Here is a 19,459-nt window from a genome sequence, read left to right on the forward strand (position 1 = left end):
TGTATGACAACGATGCTTGAATAAAACAATACAATACAACAGTCGCGTTATGAGATCAAATTCTTAGTACAAAATCATCTCAGAATTACGGTAATAGTTGGCGCAGATTTATGACGTATACTATGTGCGCAAGCAGCGCAAATCACAATCGGTACTGTTGAATGGTTGAAATCAACGTTTGTGTACTTTTTTCGCAGATTAGCAACCACCTTTTGGTAATGTCGATCATTTCATATATTGTGAGGCCAGACCTCTAAACAGTCCTCCTTCACAATTCACACATTCTGTTAAATCCATCAAATCAGTCGGGAAATAGCTTCTCTGACTGTTCAGAGGGAGCTTGGTTGCTTAGCGTTTGGTTACTGGGAAGTTTGTTATAGGACTATCACTGGAGCTATTTAAACGTTTAGGTGCGCAATTCGGCGTTTTCTAGACAGTGTAGTAAGCAAGTATACTAGAAGTGAATTTGTATCCGTGGTGCATACATTTCTACCGGTGGCGTCGACGTGTGGAAGTCCATAGGGAAATCTTTGATCTCACAGGTCTGCTGCCATGGCTGCGAATCCACCCGGACAAGGTAGCCTATTGCTTGGATTGTAGTTATCAGATGCATGTGAATACATTTGATACAGTCTGAACATTAAGATCTGTTGATGTGATGGGATAATGAACTAATTTTCAGTGTCATCCAACTTAATTGTACTTATCCATGTCATAGGATTTCAAAATAAGAACAGTAGAGCTGCCATTTTAGCTGATCTTGAAAAAGAGAAGAGGCGATTGATTCAAAGCCAAACCATGAACCCAGGAGCAAGGTAATGTAATCAAATTGTGGCGTTACATCAGGCTCTAGAATTCTGTGTTTGGCACATAGCCTACAAAAACACCAGGATAAAGGCAAGTGACTTGACCATCTTTACTTTGCTAACAGCATTCCTCTAGCAAGACCAGCAGTGAATAATGTGGTGAGAGACCATGCGGAACAGCAGCACATCGCTGCCCAACAGAAAGCAGCTTTGCAGGTACGCCTATGTTATCTCATCATGTGGATGGAGGATGCCTGACTCATTGGAACACATTACCATAATGATACATGTAGTGTGTGTTTGTTGTACATAATAGCCTAATACTAATGATACATGTTGTGTGTGTTTGTTGTCATTTTGTCTTGCAGCATGCCCATACTCACTCCTCTGGTTTCTTCATCACCCAAGACTCATCCTTCGGAAACCTCATACTTCCCGTTTTGCCTCGGCTGGATCCTGCGCCTGAGTAAGGGGAGTTTTATTGACAAGCACACATGGACTGGCTCAGTTGAGTTGGAATAATGAGCTTTTGGCTTTCAGCCTAAAAGTAAATGAGGGTCAAGAAAGCTACACAAACTGGCTAATTATTGTGTTGATGTTAAATTCGCTTTTTTGTATTTTATATTTTTAAATAAAATGTGTACAAATACACGCAAACTTAGACACAGTGGTTGTTGCAGTGCTTTCAAACAAAGGTGTTGGATTCTTTGTGCTGTAGATAGGGGATTTCTTAGGCTGGGTGAACCCTGCCTGACCTGCCAGCGAATTTGGATTTCACCTGGCAGCTCAGGCTGGAAACCTGCATCTATGTCCCCTGCTTGGTGTCCACAACCAATCACAAACTAGCGTATCCAAAAGACGCATCGGATTGTTGGTCTGATTGGTTGAAGGACTATCCAAGCGTACAGAGTCATTTGAGCTATGCCCCTTGATCACGCCTCTTGTGCAGTGGAAATAAAGCGCAGACTCCCCAGACTAATGTTCAATCTTAAAACACTTGCTCATATCAAGAGTGCAAGTCTCAAACTAGACTTTAAAATCACCAATGAAATCAGTATATGTGACCCTTCTAATGTTTTATGAAAGATGAGTCATTCAAAATTAATTTCCCTACATTTCACAGTCAAGACAAGAATGTAATGTTACAAAAAGTATTATTCCAGGTGGTAAATCCTACCTGCCTGTAACCTGCAACTTCAAACGTGATTTTCTCAGTTTCTCAATTGGAAAAAAGATGGCCGGAGGCATAATGAAAGGTGCCGCATCTTGACAACAATTCATGATCATGACTTTAAACAGGATATTAAAGCTCATGCTGCCCTGTGCCCATTGATACTAAAATCGCAATGTAGAGTTTTGGGTATCTGTGACTCATTGTCAGATCAGGTCACATATGTTTAGTAGTTAGATAGCTGCCAGCAAGCACACAGTCACTGATCAAACAGATCAAATAGAAAAAAAGAGAGAAGAAATGCAATGTCCTGCCACAGATGGATTTTTATATTCTACATTGCAGTTCCATAACACATTTTAGAACAGTGCTGTCATGGCAAAGAGAGAGTCAGGCATATCGTCTTAGAATCTGGACATCCATATCTGCTATAGTTACACACATGTACTAATTTGTTTATAATACTTTGTAGTAATAATGTACATTGTTAAATAGTGTCTGCAAGCAGTCTTGTCAGTAAATCACTCTTGATATAAATGCACTTAAGAAATTGGGCAAAAGGCAAAGTATAGTATTTATAACAGTGCTGTTTCAGTAAATAGAAAAACATAGAACACATAACACACACAAAGACAAATATACGACTGGACCACATTGGTCTACTTACTGCATTCTGCATTGTCACTACAATTAGCACCCAGGTAGGATTCTTTCAAATATGCGGAATGCAACAACAACATGGGGGGACCTGAAGGATCAGCCCGAAATTCTTGATTTTTTGAGCAGTTATTGATCTTTGAGCTGAACAGCCAGAATGATTACACCACTCCCTCCTGAGCTCCGCAATGAAGGGTTGGATTGGCTGGAGTAGAGTATGGAGACGTCCTAAAGCCTAGAACGTGAGGCGTCAGGTAAGGCTGTACGAAAGTTAAACGTTCTCCCTTGTACTGTGGTAGAATGACAAGGACTCTGACAACGACGTTACTAGCAAGAATGGTGCTACTGAGGTCCATTCCATACTTCTGGACACAACCTATGACTCCTGTCTAGTCAGTCTATTATTTACGGAGCCATAACTGTGGGCAGATACTAGACTTTAGAGTGCAGACACAAAAGTGACCATTTGAAGACAGCGAGGAATTAGTTCCCTGAATTTGACAGCATGACGGATAAGAACAGTGCTCTACGCCTCTCGGTATAAAATACAGTATATGTCAACGGAGCATAACATTGTAATTGGACACTTAGATGAATATGGAAGATGATCAAGGCTAAACTAAGGTATTCAGCTTTCTCTCTTTAATCACAGTACAACCCCAAATCAAAGAATTTGGGACATTGCGGAAAAAGCTAATATATAACAGAATGTGATAATCTACAAATTAAGTAAACTCATATTTAGCTGCAAAAAGGACAACATAGCAAGTGTTGAAAATATAAATTCGACTATTTCATGGGAAATATACAGTAATTTTGTATGTAATGGCAGCAACACATCTTCAACATGTCCTCCTTGCAGCTAAATATGGGTTTGCTTGATTTTGTGGTTGTGTATTCTGTTTTGTATTTGCATTTTACGCAACATCCTAACTTTTTCTGACGGGGGGGGGGGGGGGGGGGTGGGGGTGTGGGGGGGGGGGGGGGTTATATTTTCTGACCACTGGTCAGTCTGGGACTACATGGCGTCAGCAGGGTCAAAGGACCCGGCGATGACGAAGTTAGTGGGCCCTCCTGAGTGGCCGCTCATGGACTGGCCGGCCTGCTGGCTGAGGTTGTTGCAGATGAGCACCAGCTGATTGCTCTGCGCCTCGGACAGCGAGCTGCAGCTCTGGTAGACGCTGAAGTTGGTGCGGCGGCCGGGGATGTTGCCCTTCTCGCACATGGTCTTCACCATCTTGGCCAGCTTGTTCTTGCCCAGCGCCTGGCAGTTGAACCAGTGCAGCGCCGCCAGGTTGACCACGGGCTTGATGGACAGGTAGAAGGGCGCGTCCTCGTAGAACATGGCCTGCGGCCGGCGCTGCGCGTACTCCTTGTAGTCCTGCACGGGGCACGTGTGGCCGCTCTGCGGCGTGGCGTAGATGCGGCACTCCGTGCCCGAGCGTCGCGTCTTGGCGTTGGCGTCGCTCGGGTCCTGGTAGGTCCACTCCAGGCACTCCGGGCCCGACTCGGAGGCGACGAGCCGGATGTCGCCCCACTTGAGCGTGGAGCTGTGGAAGCCCGTGCAGTGGCCGAACGCCTTGGTGTTGTTGAGCCACACCAGGTTGAGCAGCCCCTCGGGGTTGTAGCGGCTCAGGAGACCCCTCTTGCGGAGCAGCAGCTCGTCCGCCACGGTCAGCTTCATGGACTTGTGCGGCTTGTTGCCCTTGCCCTTGAACTTGAGCTCCAGCTGCTTCTGCTTCAGGGCTTCCTGCGAGCGGCGGAACTCCTTCAGAATCAGAATCAGAATCAGCTTTATTGGCCAGGTTTGCGTACACAAACAAGAAATTTGACTCCGGTTAACTTTGCCCTCAAAGTACGACACTCAAACTGAATAAAACACAAAGGAATCTAAATCACCTTGTCGCGGGTGATGCTGTAGTGGTAGCGTTGCTCCTTCAGGTAGCGCTCCAGGCCACACTGGTAGTTGGCCAGGCTGTTGGGCTCGTACTCGGAGCCGTCCTTCTGGCGCGCGTCCACGAAGAACGAGGCCAGGTAGGCGTCCAGCTCCTGCGGCGGGATGGCGTAGATCTCGCGGATCTCGGCCGGGTACTTGGCGATGAGGAAGTCGCGGAAGTTGCGGATGGCCGTCTGGGTGCTGCGGATGGTCTTCTCGTTCTGCTCGCGGTAGGCCTCGTTACGCTCCTCCATCTCGCGGTAGGCCTCGTTACGCTCCTCCATCTCGCGGTAGGCCTCGCTATGGTCCTCCATCTCTGCAAAACAAAAAAGCAAGAACATGCTTTTTTTCCTCCATTGTGATGAATTCAGGAATGACTAAAGGACAACTCCCCTTTGTAGTGGTGTTAAGGAACAGGTACGTACTTACTATAGAAGAAAAAGGTCAAAGGCTTTAATTGTGTCTGGACGTTGGGGTGGCATGAAGTATTTTCTATGACAATTTGTATCTGACATTACAATCAGTTGTAATGAAAGCCACCGACTGACCTGGTTGAGGTTGATGGTAACTAGGTTTCTGACAGAGTTGCACGACACTATTCAAATTTCAGATTCATATTTGTCTACCTCATTGTAGTCTAGCTGTCTTATTTTGCTTTTAAAACAAAATGACTTGAGACATAATCGGCTTTGCCATTTGAAAATGATTATGTGAAGGCAGATATGTATGACAACACAGAGACAGGTTATGAAAACATAGGCATGGTTTTCAAATAAATGTTTTATTAGTGACATTTTTTTTATTTTTTAATTGAATTGATTCTGAGATTTACTGATGCAAATCACCACCACACACATATCAAATCACAGAAATGTCCTCACATGGACCTCAGATAGAGAAGAGAACTTTCAAGTGCTATTATTCCACAGAAATCAACAAAATACTGTATGTTTCAGCATATTATGGATTTTTAAATTGACATCATAAGCAGGTACAGAGTAGTAGTTTCTTGATCAGAAACAGATTAGCTTACATGGTGCCTTGGCAAACATACTAAAATGACACATAATTTAAGATATGAATTGATAGGGAACAGGGGTTAACAGACAAAAGACACCACACAGTATCATCCGCATGAAAGTGAGCATGCAGTTTTCTTTGAACCCCCCCCCCCAAAACAAAACAAAGCAAATCAAAACTTTTTTGTTGTTATTTTCTTAACAACTGAAAAGCGGGGGAGGGGGACTACTGACAATGGAGCGGAAAGGGAAACTGCAATCCAGCTAATGTCCAAATCAACCATGAGTGGACACAACTATCATTCAAATGATATGAGTATGTTCTGACACATGAACGTTCTGTCTATGTTCTACGAATGTTCTAGCTTATCAGTGATGGACAAGAACTAGGAAAAACTGGGAATGAGGTGATTAGAACAGAAGGCCAAAAGAGAGAACAAAAATCGGATTACCCCCCCTCCCCCCAGTCACAGCCTAGCCTGGGTTTTCCCATACTGCCTTGCGCGGTGATTTCAATCCCGCTGCTAAGCCAGTCTGGAAACTAACGCCCAAATGTTCGCCTGATGTTGGCGAACCAATCACAGAACATCCGAGAAGTTTCCGTTGCCTTCTTGCGTCTACATTCGACGCCAAAGGATTTACACTGATGTCAATGGCAGCCCTTAGCGTTTCATACGAACGAGTTGGGTGAGCTATGCGCATTTGATAGACATCCGTGGCGCCCAATGAACGGATCTGGGCATTTTTTCAAATACGAGAAAATGAACGTCTGGTTGCCAGACCACGTCTCATTTGAGAAGTGGTAGGCGTTAGCCAGGCTAGTCACAGCCATAATTGGGAGTGAATTGCTTGTGATTTTGTGCAGGGGGGTTGGATTGATCTGAAGCAGAGATGTTCTAGAGATTCCAATCTTCAGGCGTAAAAGCATAACAGCTAACTAGCTTTTGCTTGGGGAACATGTGTCCCATCAGGTGTCCATTGAAACAAAACACATTCCAATCTCCCAGTGGGGTCCAAGCCCATCTCTCCCAATAGGCCTTTTTTTACAGCAGCCATTTTGACATGAAACAGTAGGGAAAGCACACGTGTTACTAAACACGTCCACGTAGTCAATTTAAGTGTATCAGAATCAGAACCTTGATTAATGTCAACAGTAACACCTGGGCCTGCCATATATGTCACGTCCAAAATGGCTGCTGTGTGAAAAAGGTGCTTTAGAGCATCTCTGTGTGGACTCCACAGGGCTCTCATCTGCTGACGATGGGCAGGAGCTCCCCCTTGGCCTTCATGGTTTTGATCTTGGCTTTGATGTTGTCGTCCATGGCCTGCCGGCAGCGGACGGCGTAGTGGGCGAGCGTCTCCTCCTTCTCGTCCCAGGGGGGCAGCGCGTGGAAGACTTCGGGCGCGGCCAGGCTGAGCTCGGCGATGGCCGCCGTGCGCGAGATGGTGTTGCGGTCCACGCCGATGCGGTCGAAGGCCACTTTCATGGAGACGCTGCGGCGGAACTCCTGCAGGGCGGCCATGTACCGCGCAATCACTCCCACCACGTTCTTCACTGCGGACAGACACAATACATCACCAGCATTAGAACCTCTCTCTCTATCACACACACACACACACACACACACACACACACACACACACACACACACACCTTCCATCACAGTTGTAGTAAATTACAATCTCTCCTTGTCGGAAAAAAAACACATGGTGCTTTTTATGGAAACTGCCACTTTTTGAGGAGAAAACATACACCAGCAGAGATAACTAGATTGATTTACATTTACATCTGTTACATCAATAAAGAATAAAGATTTAACTGCCATGTTAATAGATGACCAGTCTGGCTGAGTGGTGCCACTCAACAGATGAAGAGATATCGATGGTGGAGCTGTACAGTAGGCTGTACAGATATCTATGGTGGAGCTGCACAGTAGTGAACAGATATCTATGGTGGAGCTGGACAGTAGTGAACAGATATCTATGGTGGAGCTGGACAGTAGGCTGTAGAGATATCTATGGTGGAGCTGCACAGATATCTATGGTGGAGCTGGACAGTAGAGAACTTACTGCGGACTCGAGTGTTCTCCCCCTCTCGACATCTCTTGGAGATCTTGATCCTCTGTCTGTCCAGGGGGTGAAGCTCCACTTCCTCGAAGGAGTCGAACAGGGCAGCAGACTCAAACTGCCCGCCCCCCTCCTCAGCGTAGTTGTTGATTAGCTGATGAGAGCTTCCTGGTTCCATCTGATTGGACGAATGAGGCCTCCTTTTTTCTGTAACACGTGAAGAACACAATATGAACATACAACACTTCTTACAGAAATGAATGACACAGCCCAAAGTGCACACCAGTCTGTCAACATAACCCCAAACAAACAAACAAAAATATACAGGCTAAAACACACACACACACACACACACACACACACACACACACACACACACACACACAGACCAACCCTGCAAACACACGCACACACACACACACACACAGTTCAACCCTGCACACACACACACACAGTTCAACCCTACAGACACAGACACAGACAGACAGACAGACAGACAGACAGACAGACAGACAGACAGACAGACAGACAGACAGACAGACACACACACACACACACACACTGCACAGCCTCTGTAATGCCTCTTGTTTCGCTAGGCTCCACAGGAAGTGCTCACCTGGCCTGAGCTGGTCCTGCAGGAAGTCGCAGATGAGCTCGGCCTTCTTGGTGAGCTCCTGCTGCAGCAGCTCCTTGTCCTGCTTCAGGCTGCTGATGGTCTCGCCCATCATCTCGCTCTTGCTCTTCTCCGCCTGCAGCAGCGCCTTCAGACGCTCGATCTCAAACAGCGCCGGAGACACTGCACACAAGAGGAGACACGCCACACGTTACCACACGCCTTGGGGCTTTGCGTTCAGCATTTTGAAAGGTAGCACAGAAACGCTGCATAGAATGGCAGATACATAGAGAAGATAATGGAGAAATGAACTAGAACTGTACAATAAAAAGAGGAAAACCAATGGAAATGCATTAAAAAGGAAAGGGGGGGAAAACGCAAACCACAAATTTAATTCCTTTATGGATATGCAACTGCAACCTCAAAGCGAATGGGCAGTGTAATAACAGTGGTTTGGAGCCCATCTGGCCATTTGGTAGATTATAACATAATCTGGATGGGACAGGGCCTCATTTAAGTGAAGTAAGAAAACCTCCAATTCCAAAGAGCATCTCCAAAGCTGCCTCAGCTCAGAAGATCCAGATTGAATTTTGTTCTCTTTTTTTTTCTAAAGTGAGGAGCAGATACATATCTCTGATAGTTTAAAATACATGCATGCTTTATTACATGTCAGTACAAACAAAGATTTTTTATATATACATTTTAATAACAAATTGTATTTTACAAATTCAGAATAAGTCAGAATGCAATTGGACTTGACTACACCTAATATTAGCATATTAACTGTTCTACGCAACACTGCTACAACTACAAAATCAATTGTCACTACAAAAATCTAAAATATTTTCCCCCAAAAAAACATGCCATCTAAAATGCAATTTGACTTGACTACACCTAGTATAAGCATATTAACTAACTGTTCTATGTAACACTGCTAAAACTACAAAAATCTAAAATAGTTCCCAAAAAAACATGGCATCTAAAATGCAAGATGATGGCAAAGAAAAGTTGGTCAGGTCCAAAATAATATTAAATAAAAAGACAAGGTAATTAGATCCAAGAGAGACTTAGACCCACCTGCTAACCTGCAACTACGGAGACTATGTTCCTCTCTCTCCTGTCCCTCTCTCCAACTGCACAGCTGGGCTTGGTTATTACGTAATTACTCTTCAACTAGCATGTTCTGTATGTGTGCGTTTGAGAGAAATGTTTTGAAAAATGCACTGTGTAGCCTGAACTACATGTTTAAGACAATTCTGATCAACGCCTACCTAGAGGTGTATCAAAAAGTAACCGTGAATAATTGTAAGCAGAATTTACTTGTCACCATATGTATTCAATTCTCTATTTCCGTATCAACGCCAGTCAATGGCTTGCATCATGTCATTTGTTGCACGTTCAAATACAGAAGATTAAACCCGGCTGTTTTCGTCCACCATACAATCAAAATTTACATGAAATTAAATGATCAAAACAATCTTAAATGCAGTGACAGTTTATTCTTCAAGAAATGTTTAGCAGAGTTAAAGATTTGAAATGTCGCTGACAGCCATTATGGTTGATCTGTGAGTGTCTTGAAGAATTGAGAGAGTCATTTATATTTCCCTTTTTACTTCTCACATTAAATACACAGAATGATAAAACTGACAGACAATAAACACCTTAGTTCTACATTAGTCATGGAAATGAACAGCAATGACACTAGTTTTTTATATACATTCATATGAAAATAAATACTACTCTGCATTTAACCATATTAAAACAACAATCTAACCGGCGCACAAGAGATCTTAGCATGTCCTACAATTAGTGTACATAGATGCCACACTGTTGAATTTCCATTAAATCTCCTGGTTTCAGATTACAGTTCTGTTTTGCCATAACAAACAGGGCACACTATCTTCTATTGGTCAGTTTTGTGGCAAGGGTATCTTACAATTTGTTTACATTTCCCACAACCCTTTCGCTTATTTGGTGCTCCCTCTTATTAAAATATGGTTATCAAAGTAACACAATGTAGGGATTCCCCTTTTAGTCAATTTTCAAAGCACTGGGTACCCATTTAGTAGCCTGCTTCTGCGAAGAAGAGAGTCTGGTCTCCAGGCTACCCATTTAGTGCTAGGGGGTACCCAGTTCACAGAGAGTTGGCTAAAGGGGTCACGTTCAACATAGTGAAAATACCAGGCTTGCCAGGCTTACAGGGCGCACATCAAACGAGTATACAGATGGGTCTCATACAAACCAGCTGGAAGCCATTATTTTTGAGGTAAAAGAACTGCATTGTGTTGCTTTAAGTTATGGTCAGGAGTCCCCCCCCCCCCCCCCCCCACACACACACACACACACACACACACACACACACACACACACACACACACAGTTTAAAAGTCGTCGTCGACTGAGGGCTGCAGGTCTGAGGTCCCCATCATATAGTCCTCAGGGTTAAAGAAGGTCATCTGTCCCAGCCTCCTGCGCTGGCTCATCCTCATCCTGCACTTGTTGATGCAGGCCTTCTTCAGCTTGGACGAGTCCACTGCCGTCCAGCCGTCCAGCGAGGAGCAGCGGAGCACATACGCTGCAGAGAAACGGAGACTTGGTCAGTATGTTGTCATACTGAAACGGAGACCTTGGTGAGTACGTTGTCATACTGAAAAATGGCAAGACTGTATACAGGTACAACATTTTACTGAAATGTATCCATTATGAGAATTGCACATTATATAGTGTATTGTATACATATTACATTCCACATTATATGTATCTATTCATTGAATCACATACTGAGCCATATTTTCCCCATAGAAAGACTCTAGTATCCTGAGTCATCCCCAGTACAATCATCAGAACGTGGACCTCGGTTCTACTCACTGATAATTCCGTCCACAATCCTTCGGTCCAGAACCTTCTTGCCCTTGGGCACTTTGCCCCTCTTCCCAAAGGCCACGGCCCCGACCAGGTCGTCCTCGCTGAAGAAGTGCTCGAACAGCTGGTGGAACAGGCGCATGCAGTCCTGCCGGGACTCCTGGTGCATGGCGGCCAGCCGCACGGTGGGCAGGTACACGCCGCAGCCCGTGTACAGCTCCTGCTGACCAGGCCCCGGAGAGCTGTGGCCCGCCCGCCCCTGACCCACCACCTCCAGGGGGCGCTCCTCCCACATCTGCCCAAGCAAGGGCGCACTGTTCTGGGGCTGGGGCTGGTGTGGGTGTAGATTTGGTGGTGGTGGTGGTTGTGGTTGTGGTTGTGGTTGTGGTTGGTGAAGGCTACGGCGGCGAGGGCGCTTGACCCGCTGTGAGTGCTGGGCCGGCGCTCGCTCACGTAGAGAGAGGATCTTACCGATGACCGCCTGGAGGCTGTGCAGAGTGCCGGGATCTGTGTGACAGAACAACGGTACAGTGGGGATTTGAGCCACACCGAGAGCTGGAAACATGATGTAATCAGGAAAGCCCTCAAAGTAAAACCACAAACTGAAATCAGGCGACCTAAGACACTTTTGAGACAGACTTTTGAGCAATGTTGTTGGACACCATTTTTTAACCATGTTGTTCGGGCACTTTTCTGTTTATACAGGACAACCATTTTCTGTGTGGAGATCTTCAGCCATCACTGGGCAACTTGCTGTAAGTATCCAATCAAAACACCTTGGAGCCTATCCTGCCCAGCAACATTGCTCAAAAAGATTCTCCATATTTTAATCATCGTAAGGAAAGCATGGATATGATTTGGACTCTCTGTAGCCCACCTGACCAACTCCATTCTTGACTACACAAACACTGAAGATCTATCTGAAGAAACATAGTGAAGTGAAGTCATCTTCACTTGTAATCAATGCTACTGGAAGTAGCTCTGGCATTTAACACTCAAAAGAAGTCACATGATGTCATGAATGCTGGGAACTCCATCTTCTCTGGCAATCACACATGGACTACATCCAAGCACTCATGTGACTTCGTGACTTTACGCCAGAGTTACCTCCTGTAGCATTGATAACAATCGATGATGGTGTTTGGATGAACACCAACATGTTCACTTTTAGTGTTAAAATGAAACTTTTTAAAATAACTACTATCACCTGGCTGCCTAAATGAACCTTCAAAGGAAGCTATAAAGCGGTTTCAACATGTGAGTGGGATGGCGTCTCACCTATACTCGAAACAAATTCTTCGAGCTGCTGTTTGCCTTGGACAGACAGCTCGTTAGTGGAGTTATAGAAAAATGACATGGACCCCTCTGTTGAGCCTCTCGCTTGGGTGGAGTAACCCAAACAGCCTGCAATGAAAACAGGGTACATTTAGAGGAATGCCTGGTACTTCACTAAAGTTAACACTAATATGAACTGACTTGGTGAAATAAACAGTGAAATCAACAGTTTTTAAGGTCGCTGTCTTTGTACACAAAGAACTTAGAGAGTTGTGAGGATGATTTGGAATACAATATAAAAGCTTCCATCTTTCCATTGCAGAAAAGATATCTCTTTGGCAACGCCGTAAGAAATGATAAGTAAGTACTTAAATTGTCACTTAAATTCATGGAAATACTATTATACAACACTTCATTAGAACCAATTAATGCATGTGATATAACTCTTAAGCAAAGCAAAGCACTTAATAAACCTTTCAAATCACTAAGATACAAATCCCAGACAAAACTTTTCGCTGCCTGGGAAGGTAAATAAAAACATAACATAATCAGGTGGGTATTATACTTTTTATTTTCTGAAATTAATCTAGGTCAGGACAAAAGGTTCGAATTCTATATAAACATACAACAGTTACACCTACTACTGATACATATAATCTGTCAACCAAACTACCTGAGGCTACAATAAACGAAAACAAATCAGCTTAACAAGGCTGTTTCACTAAGTACCAAATACAGGCAAACTAACCATTGTATAAACAGGCAGCATGGCACAATCTCCAAATTCCATCTTCTTCCGTCTCTGGCAGACCTGTAAGTGGGGATCATACACTTGTTCATGCCTTGAAACCAACAGAAACAGAACAGTATAACAACTAAACTAGGCTAGTCACTAAACTGGTCAACATACTTTTTTTCTAGTCACTGTTCTAACTAACTGGCTAAGTTAAGATTCATTGAATTTTAAGATAGCAGTCTAACTACGGACACAAAGAGAATGTTAAAAAATAAATGAAAACCACATGAAGAACTCACCTGCACTGTGATAGGTTACGATCGTCGCCGTGACGATCAAAAATGGCCTCTAGCGTTCCCTTCTCAACTGAAAGGCTAAAGTACACGGGCAGTACATGCGGAGCATGAGAATGGGCCGTCACACATGAGGACAGCAGAACTTCAGCACAGATCTAGGATCAACGCCATGCACATTGTTTCACATCAATTCACTAGAATACATTAGAAATCACAAACATTCTAAATCAAATATGGTCCTCTGAAATCTAATGGATATATTATACTATATTGTATGATACTATATCATATTATATTATTGTATTATATCATATGGAAATGAGAAGGTCAGTGTTGACATTTGAATGGATGAGGGCTTTATCATAAGCTAAACTGATGTTGGCTATAAAATAAACAACATCTGTAGGAAAATGATTACAAGCACCAAATCTCAGAAGCAAAACCAATCTGTTATGAAGAGAAGGTCTGTTTTTTGGGCTAAACTGGTCAGTATCGGCCAAACCCAGGGAAACCAGTGGGGTCTGGGTTTGCAAAGGCTATTTTGACGTGCACTGATGACAGGTGAACCAGTAATACAGGTGATGATGATCAGGTTGGTGAGGCCTGTACAGTAAGCCCAAAATAGTGTGATGAAGCACTTGGTGAACATAAAGCTTCGTGGACCAGCACTTTAGTCATAACCTAATATAGTAAGCTAATTAAACAAACTTGATGGAATAGCAATTGTTAGTGTTTTGATGTTTGCCTAGTAGATTCTTTAATCCGAAGCAATTTCCTGATTGTCATCTCTCAGAGATCTCCTAAAATCCATATTAAAGTGAATCCACAACAATGTAGACGCAGCCTGAGAAGATTAATTTTAGATGAGTGAGTCCGACAGCAAAAGGAGATCACAGATGTCTGTGATACACTATCTCAATAAATTGTCTCCCTTCCAAAATCCCAATAAGCTACATCAAACCAACGCGGTTGTCTTGTGTTTATGCAGCAAGTTTCTGTGTGTGTGTGTGTGTGTGTGTGTGTGTGTGTGTGTGTGTGTAAGAGTGTCAGAGAGACAGAGACATAGAATATCAGTAAGTGAGTGTGTGTGTGTGTGTGTGTGTGTGTGCGGGAGCGAGTGAACGAGCGAGAGAGACGATATTAGAGGGAGTGAGAGAGGCTGTGTTTGTGTCACTGAGTTAATTGAAGGTGACTGCTTCCTCACATCATTAAAACCTGAAGACAGCCCCCCTCTTTCACACACACACACACACACACACACACACACACACACACCCCTCTTCCCCTCCGTCAGTGTCACTGATCTTGACAGCGTGGCTATGGTTCTGCCTCACTGCCCTGATGATTGACAGCCCTCAGCCCCTCTTCTGCCCCCCTCCCCACAGCCGCTGACAGATGGGGTTGGGGTGGAGGTCGGCAGTGAAATATGACAGCCCTGTCAGTGGGAGAGGAAGATGGAGGAGTGGGAAAGAAACAGGGACGGGGAGGAGGAGGAGGAAGAGGAAGATAGGGAGAGGAGGAGGAGGAAGATGGGGAGAGGAGGAGGAGGAAGATGGGGAGAGGAGAAGGAGGATGAAGATGGGGAGAGGAGAGGAGGAGGAGGAGGAGGATGAAGATGGGGAGAGGAGGAGGAGGAGGAGGATGAAGATGGGGAGAGGAGGAGGAAGAGGAAGATGGAGCGAGGAGGAGGAGGAGGAGGAGGAGGAGGAGGGGGAGGGGGTTCCTGTCTTCAGCAGTGCACTGCATGATAAATGTAATATACGGTCCTGACGGCACGCCGACACTGCAGCCGACGCCCCGTAAATGTTATTAAATGAATAAATCAGAACAAAGGCTGCGGCAGCACGGATGAGAGGAGGGGAGGCACGGCGATATGGGAGCTGATGTGCACGTGGGCAGGCCACATGACACTGCTACAGTGGAACATGGGCCACCACCACAACATGCAATCACAGTCAGTCAGAAGCCAGTTCTAAAAAAATTAACTCAAGTTCCATTTAAGAATGCAAAATGATTCGAATTCAGCTCTATCGTATAATGCCAAATGGGTCATTGAAATTCACATCACGCAAAAAAATTGCATTTTCTTCTCGGAGAGAGCAGGTTTTTTACAGCTGAGCAGCCTTGCGCTGGCCCCTGCTATGGACAGTGGTGTACCAAACGTCCTTGAACAAATAGGCCTAATTAATAGACTTGCTAATCACCTTGCTTGATTTGCATGAGATTAACATAAGTGGATTGCCAGTAATGGGCATACTTTAGTCTGAAAAACAAGTTACAGGTCTAGCATAGGCCTAAAATGTTGCCACACAAGCAAACTGAAAAGGCTGCTTAAATTAAATGCTACCGTTCTTAAGCTTATATAAAGTTACGTTTTTGAGAAATAAAGTAAAAATACTGCCTCAACCAGCAATAAGATGGAAGAACCTTAGATCACAATATCAGGAAAACAAATAAAACAAAAATCTATTCATAATGAGGTTACAAACAGGTAGCTAAACTATTTGCAGCTTACTATTTCAAAAATCACGTTTACTGACTAAAAGTCTGAAGCTAAAGATTGGAGAGCTAGAGAGGAAATTCACTGAATAGTTATAAAAGCAGACAAAAAAACAGATTACAGTCTAATCAAGAATTACACATTTAAAGCCAAGGGAAAAGAAGAAAAGAGAGAGGTATGATCGAAAGAATAAAACAAAATCAAATCAAATCAAAGAAGGAAAACGGGTGCAAGACTTTACCCGAGGCTTCCGCTCTGGAGTCGGCGTTTAAGGCCTGGCCCGTCATCAGCTCCAGGTCTGGGTTCATCCCTGCGCCCAGCTCTCCGTACGACACGCCCGACTTGGACAGCTCGTCCCCGGGCATCCTGTCCAGCAGTTCGCTCTTGCTGGGCAGCGGTAAGGCTCCGGCTGGGGTGCCCGAGCTCTGCCCGGGCGCTTTGCCCTGGGCGACGTGGCCAGGGGCGCGCATGGGCCGCAGCAGTGTCTGGGGGTGCGGGGAGGAGCCGCTGCCCATGGGCAAGGGGGAGACGCCCAGGGAGTCGCCGTCCGCCGACGACAGCTTGTGGGAGAGGGAGGAGTGGGACGAGGGCCGGGTCAGGGAGCTCGGCCGCGGCGACTGAGAGACCACCGTGGACGAGGGGCCGCCCTCGGAGAGCACGCCGGCCGCCAGCTGGGCGTTGGCCACGGTGTAGTAGTCCTCCGCCGTCTCCTGCTTGATCTTCTTCAGGACGGGGTCTCCCGAGCGCTCCTCTGCCCCCCCTCCTCCTCCTCCTCCACCTCCACCAGGGGTAGTCCTCTTGCGGAGCATGGCGTGCTGCTGGTGGTGGGGCTCGGAGTCCCCGTCCTCGTCGGTGGCCGACGACTCGCAGACGATGTCGAACAGGTTGCTGTTGTAATCCTCGGCGTTGTCGTCCGCCTCCGACTGCTCGCTGCAGTTGGAGAAGTCGCACGAGTCGCCCGGCTGCACGCAGTTGCTCTTGCCCTTGGCGCCGCGCTCCAGGAAGCGCTCCCGCTGGGCGCCCGCCCCGCCCGGGCCCCCCTGCATCATGCTCTCCGCGTTGATGCTGCGGCTGTCCGGGTAGCAGACGCGCTCCTTCTGGCTCGTCTTGCAGGTGGCCGTGAGGGGCCAGTGGTAGGCGTGGCCCGCGCCGCAACCCCAGAGCGCGGTGAGGTTGCCATGGGCACCCTCGGTGAGCAGGTGCTTGAGGCTGGGGATGAGGGTGCAGATGGTGCCGTGGCTGTGCGCCCACTTGACCAACTTGGCCAGGTTGTCGGATGAGGTGTGTAAACAGTCTTCCATGTTGAGCCGCCTCCCCTAGTAAAAGAGTTCACACCCAAAGAGTTCATAAAGTATGATTCACGAATTACTCCTTACAGTAATGCACATGTTATAACAACATTCTATTTATAGAGTATCAATAAGCAATACATTATTAAAATGCATAATGATGTTGTTAAGGTCTTTATTAAAATGCATAGTGGTCTTATGATCACGATGGTTACTCGTTATAATCACCAATCAATATGACCTTGAACCACTTGATTCTATGAGACTTTTCATAACTTACGGTTCTACAATTACAAAAAAAAAAAAAAACAGCAAAAACTTGCAAAGTTGCTACGTCGATGTTACATCGAAGTCATGTTTCAAAGTCCTATCAATGACTTTTTTAGTTTGGCTATGGATCTGAAAAAGTTTTAGCAGCCAGCGGGCCGGGTAGATATCGACAAATAGCTGACATTATTTTTTAGCTCGGGACATGCAATCTATTTGCAAGCCTCAAGGTTTATTGATAAGACAAGTGCAGAAATATTGGATGTAAACAAGGTGTAGCATACAGTTTGATGTCAAGCGCTTCGCTTGGGGGTAAAGTGCTTGCATTAAAAAACAACAACAACAAAAAAACACATTGAGATAAATTTAGTCGTAAAGGTCGACAATAATTATTATCCTAATAATAAAATGAGCTAATGTGTCGTTATAGCGACAATGATCGATACTTTAACAAACTAACTAAACAAATAACACATTAGAATCCATTATTTACAACATAACACGTTCAATATTTTGTCTGCTATGAAGGACCCCCCTAATTTGATATAGATGGCTTTGGGGAGAACCCGTTGTTTTCAGACATGTTGTTAATTAATTAACCAGGCATTAGCATGTCCAGCTAGCGGCCGATATCTCGAAAAGACGTGTGCATTTGGCTGGTGACAACCCATCATATTGGAACAAAGACATCAACAATAAGACATTAGTCCATACCTTAATGTAGGAGAATTCCTTAGCGTTTTAACCATTCACATACAGAGCGTTAACAATCCGTTCTTTGAAGGTTTCATGTGCGACTATTCCCCATTAAACTAATGTTTTCGTGCATATAGACAGAGAATGTCTAATAAGGGGAGAAGGACCACTAGCGAAATACTTCCGCATGGTACTGCAACTAGAGGGCGATCGCGAGCAAGTGATGAATTAATGGGTAGCAATGGAGCTGAACCCCCCAGTACCACATTTCTCGTTATATAATTTTTTCTCCTGAAATTGCATTAATGCATGCGATGCAGGATAACTTGACTTGACAATCAGCTGACCAATACAATTTTCAATATGTGTTGTTATTCCTAAAAACCCTTTCAAAGTTTTCATGTCACGTGACACAAGCGAACCACTTTACGGCCATACACCTAAAAGAAGGTTCAGCTTCACGACGGTCGTAATCGGTCGCGATTGTCGCGAGCATCCATGAGCTAAATGCTAGCATGTTACAGGGAAAACGGCCCATCCTATGAAAAGCAGAAAGGACATGAGTGACTTTTTATTTCATTTCCAGTGGAAAACCTATACTCAGGTAGCTACTACGACAATGTACATTAGGAAATGAAGTTGTCAACTGTGAAAAAAACGAGTTCTAGCCGCTTAGCCCCATAGACCACAATTCATGTATCACTTGCTCGGCAACGCCCCTAGCGGAATTTCAACAGATTGCATGAACAATCCGGTACAATGGAGTTAATAGGAAGTGGACCGGCTCTCCCTAAAGGGGCTCTGATATAGATGTTTTTTCAACACAGTACAATGACCGTAGTCGCGCCTGCGCACTTGGGTACTTCCGCGTAGACAGGAAACGCGTAATAAGTCACTTGTCTGTCAGCTGGTGTGATGAAAATACAGGACCTTTTCAGTGGTACTATTTCTTAACAGCTGAATAAGCACCTACTAATGACATTGTTAACAGCAAATGGTTTTATTGATTTATTTATTTAGCATATGTGTGCCTGTGTGTAGGACTGGTCTTGTATATTAAGTAGTTTTCATTTGACAGACCTGCTGAACTCCATCTTTACACCCCAGCTCCTCCGTCTATGCTCAGAAACACCAGATATAGAGACTCCTCACACAGGCCTTGACCCTCAGTGACCGATACTGTGTGTATGTCTGTGTCTAATATACAAGTGTGCACAGTTACATGTGTTGTGTGGTCCTGAGTGTGTGTACTCTCAGGAGAGAATAATA

General features: G+C 44.9%; 2 protein-coding genes across 2 annotated transcripts; one reads left to right on the plus strand and one right to left on the minus strand.

Annotated features, from left to right (window-relative positions):
- Positions 1–81: 81 nt before the first annotated feature.
- Positions 82–1,469, plus strand: inip (ints3 and nabp interacting protein). The gene is made up of 4 exons (XM_062554024.1): positions 82–577; positions 719–815; positions 932–1,022; positions 1,175–1,469. The coding sequence occupies exons 1-4, from the start codon at positions 553–555 to the stop codon at positions 1,274–1,276; spliced, it is 315 nt and encodes a 104-aa protein (XP_062410008.1). The 5' UTR covers positions 82–552; the 3' UTR covers positions 1,277–1,469.
- A 2,143-nt stretch (positions 1,470–3,612) lies between these two features.
- Positions 3,613–18,356, minus strand: LOC134100389 (uncharacterized). The gene is made up of 10 exons (XM_062553564.1): positions 18,209–18,356; positions 16,180–17,254; positions 12,410–12,535; positions 11,138–11,638; positions 10,653–10,844; positions 8,273–8,452; positions 7,660–7,863; positions 6,845–7,144; positions 4,534–4,886; positions 3,613–4,402 (listed from the first exon to the last, which is right to left on the minus strand). Exons 2-10 carry the CDS (start codon positions 17,237–17,239, stop codon positions 3,653–3,655), a joined length of 3,666 nt encoding a protein of 1,221 aa, XP_062409548.1. The 5' UTR covers positions 17,240–17,254; positions 18,209–18,356; the 3' UTR covers positions 3,613–3,652.
- Between the last annotated feature and the right edge of the window lie 1,103 nt (positions 18,357–19,459).

This window comes from Sardina pilchardus, chromosome 14 (assembly GCF_963854185.1).
Source record: "Sardina pilchardus chromosome 14, fSarPil1.1, whole genome shotgun sequence".
Lineage (NCBI taxonomy): Eukaryota > Metazoa > Chordata > Actinopteri > Clupeiformes > Clupeidae > Sardina > Sardina pilchardus.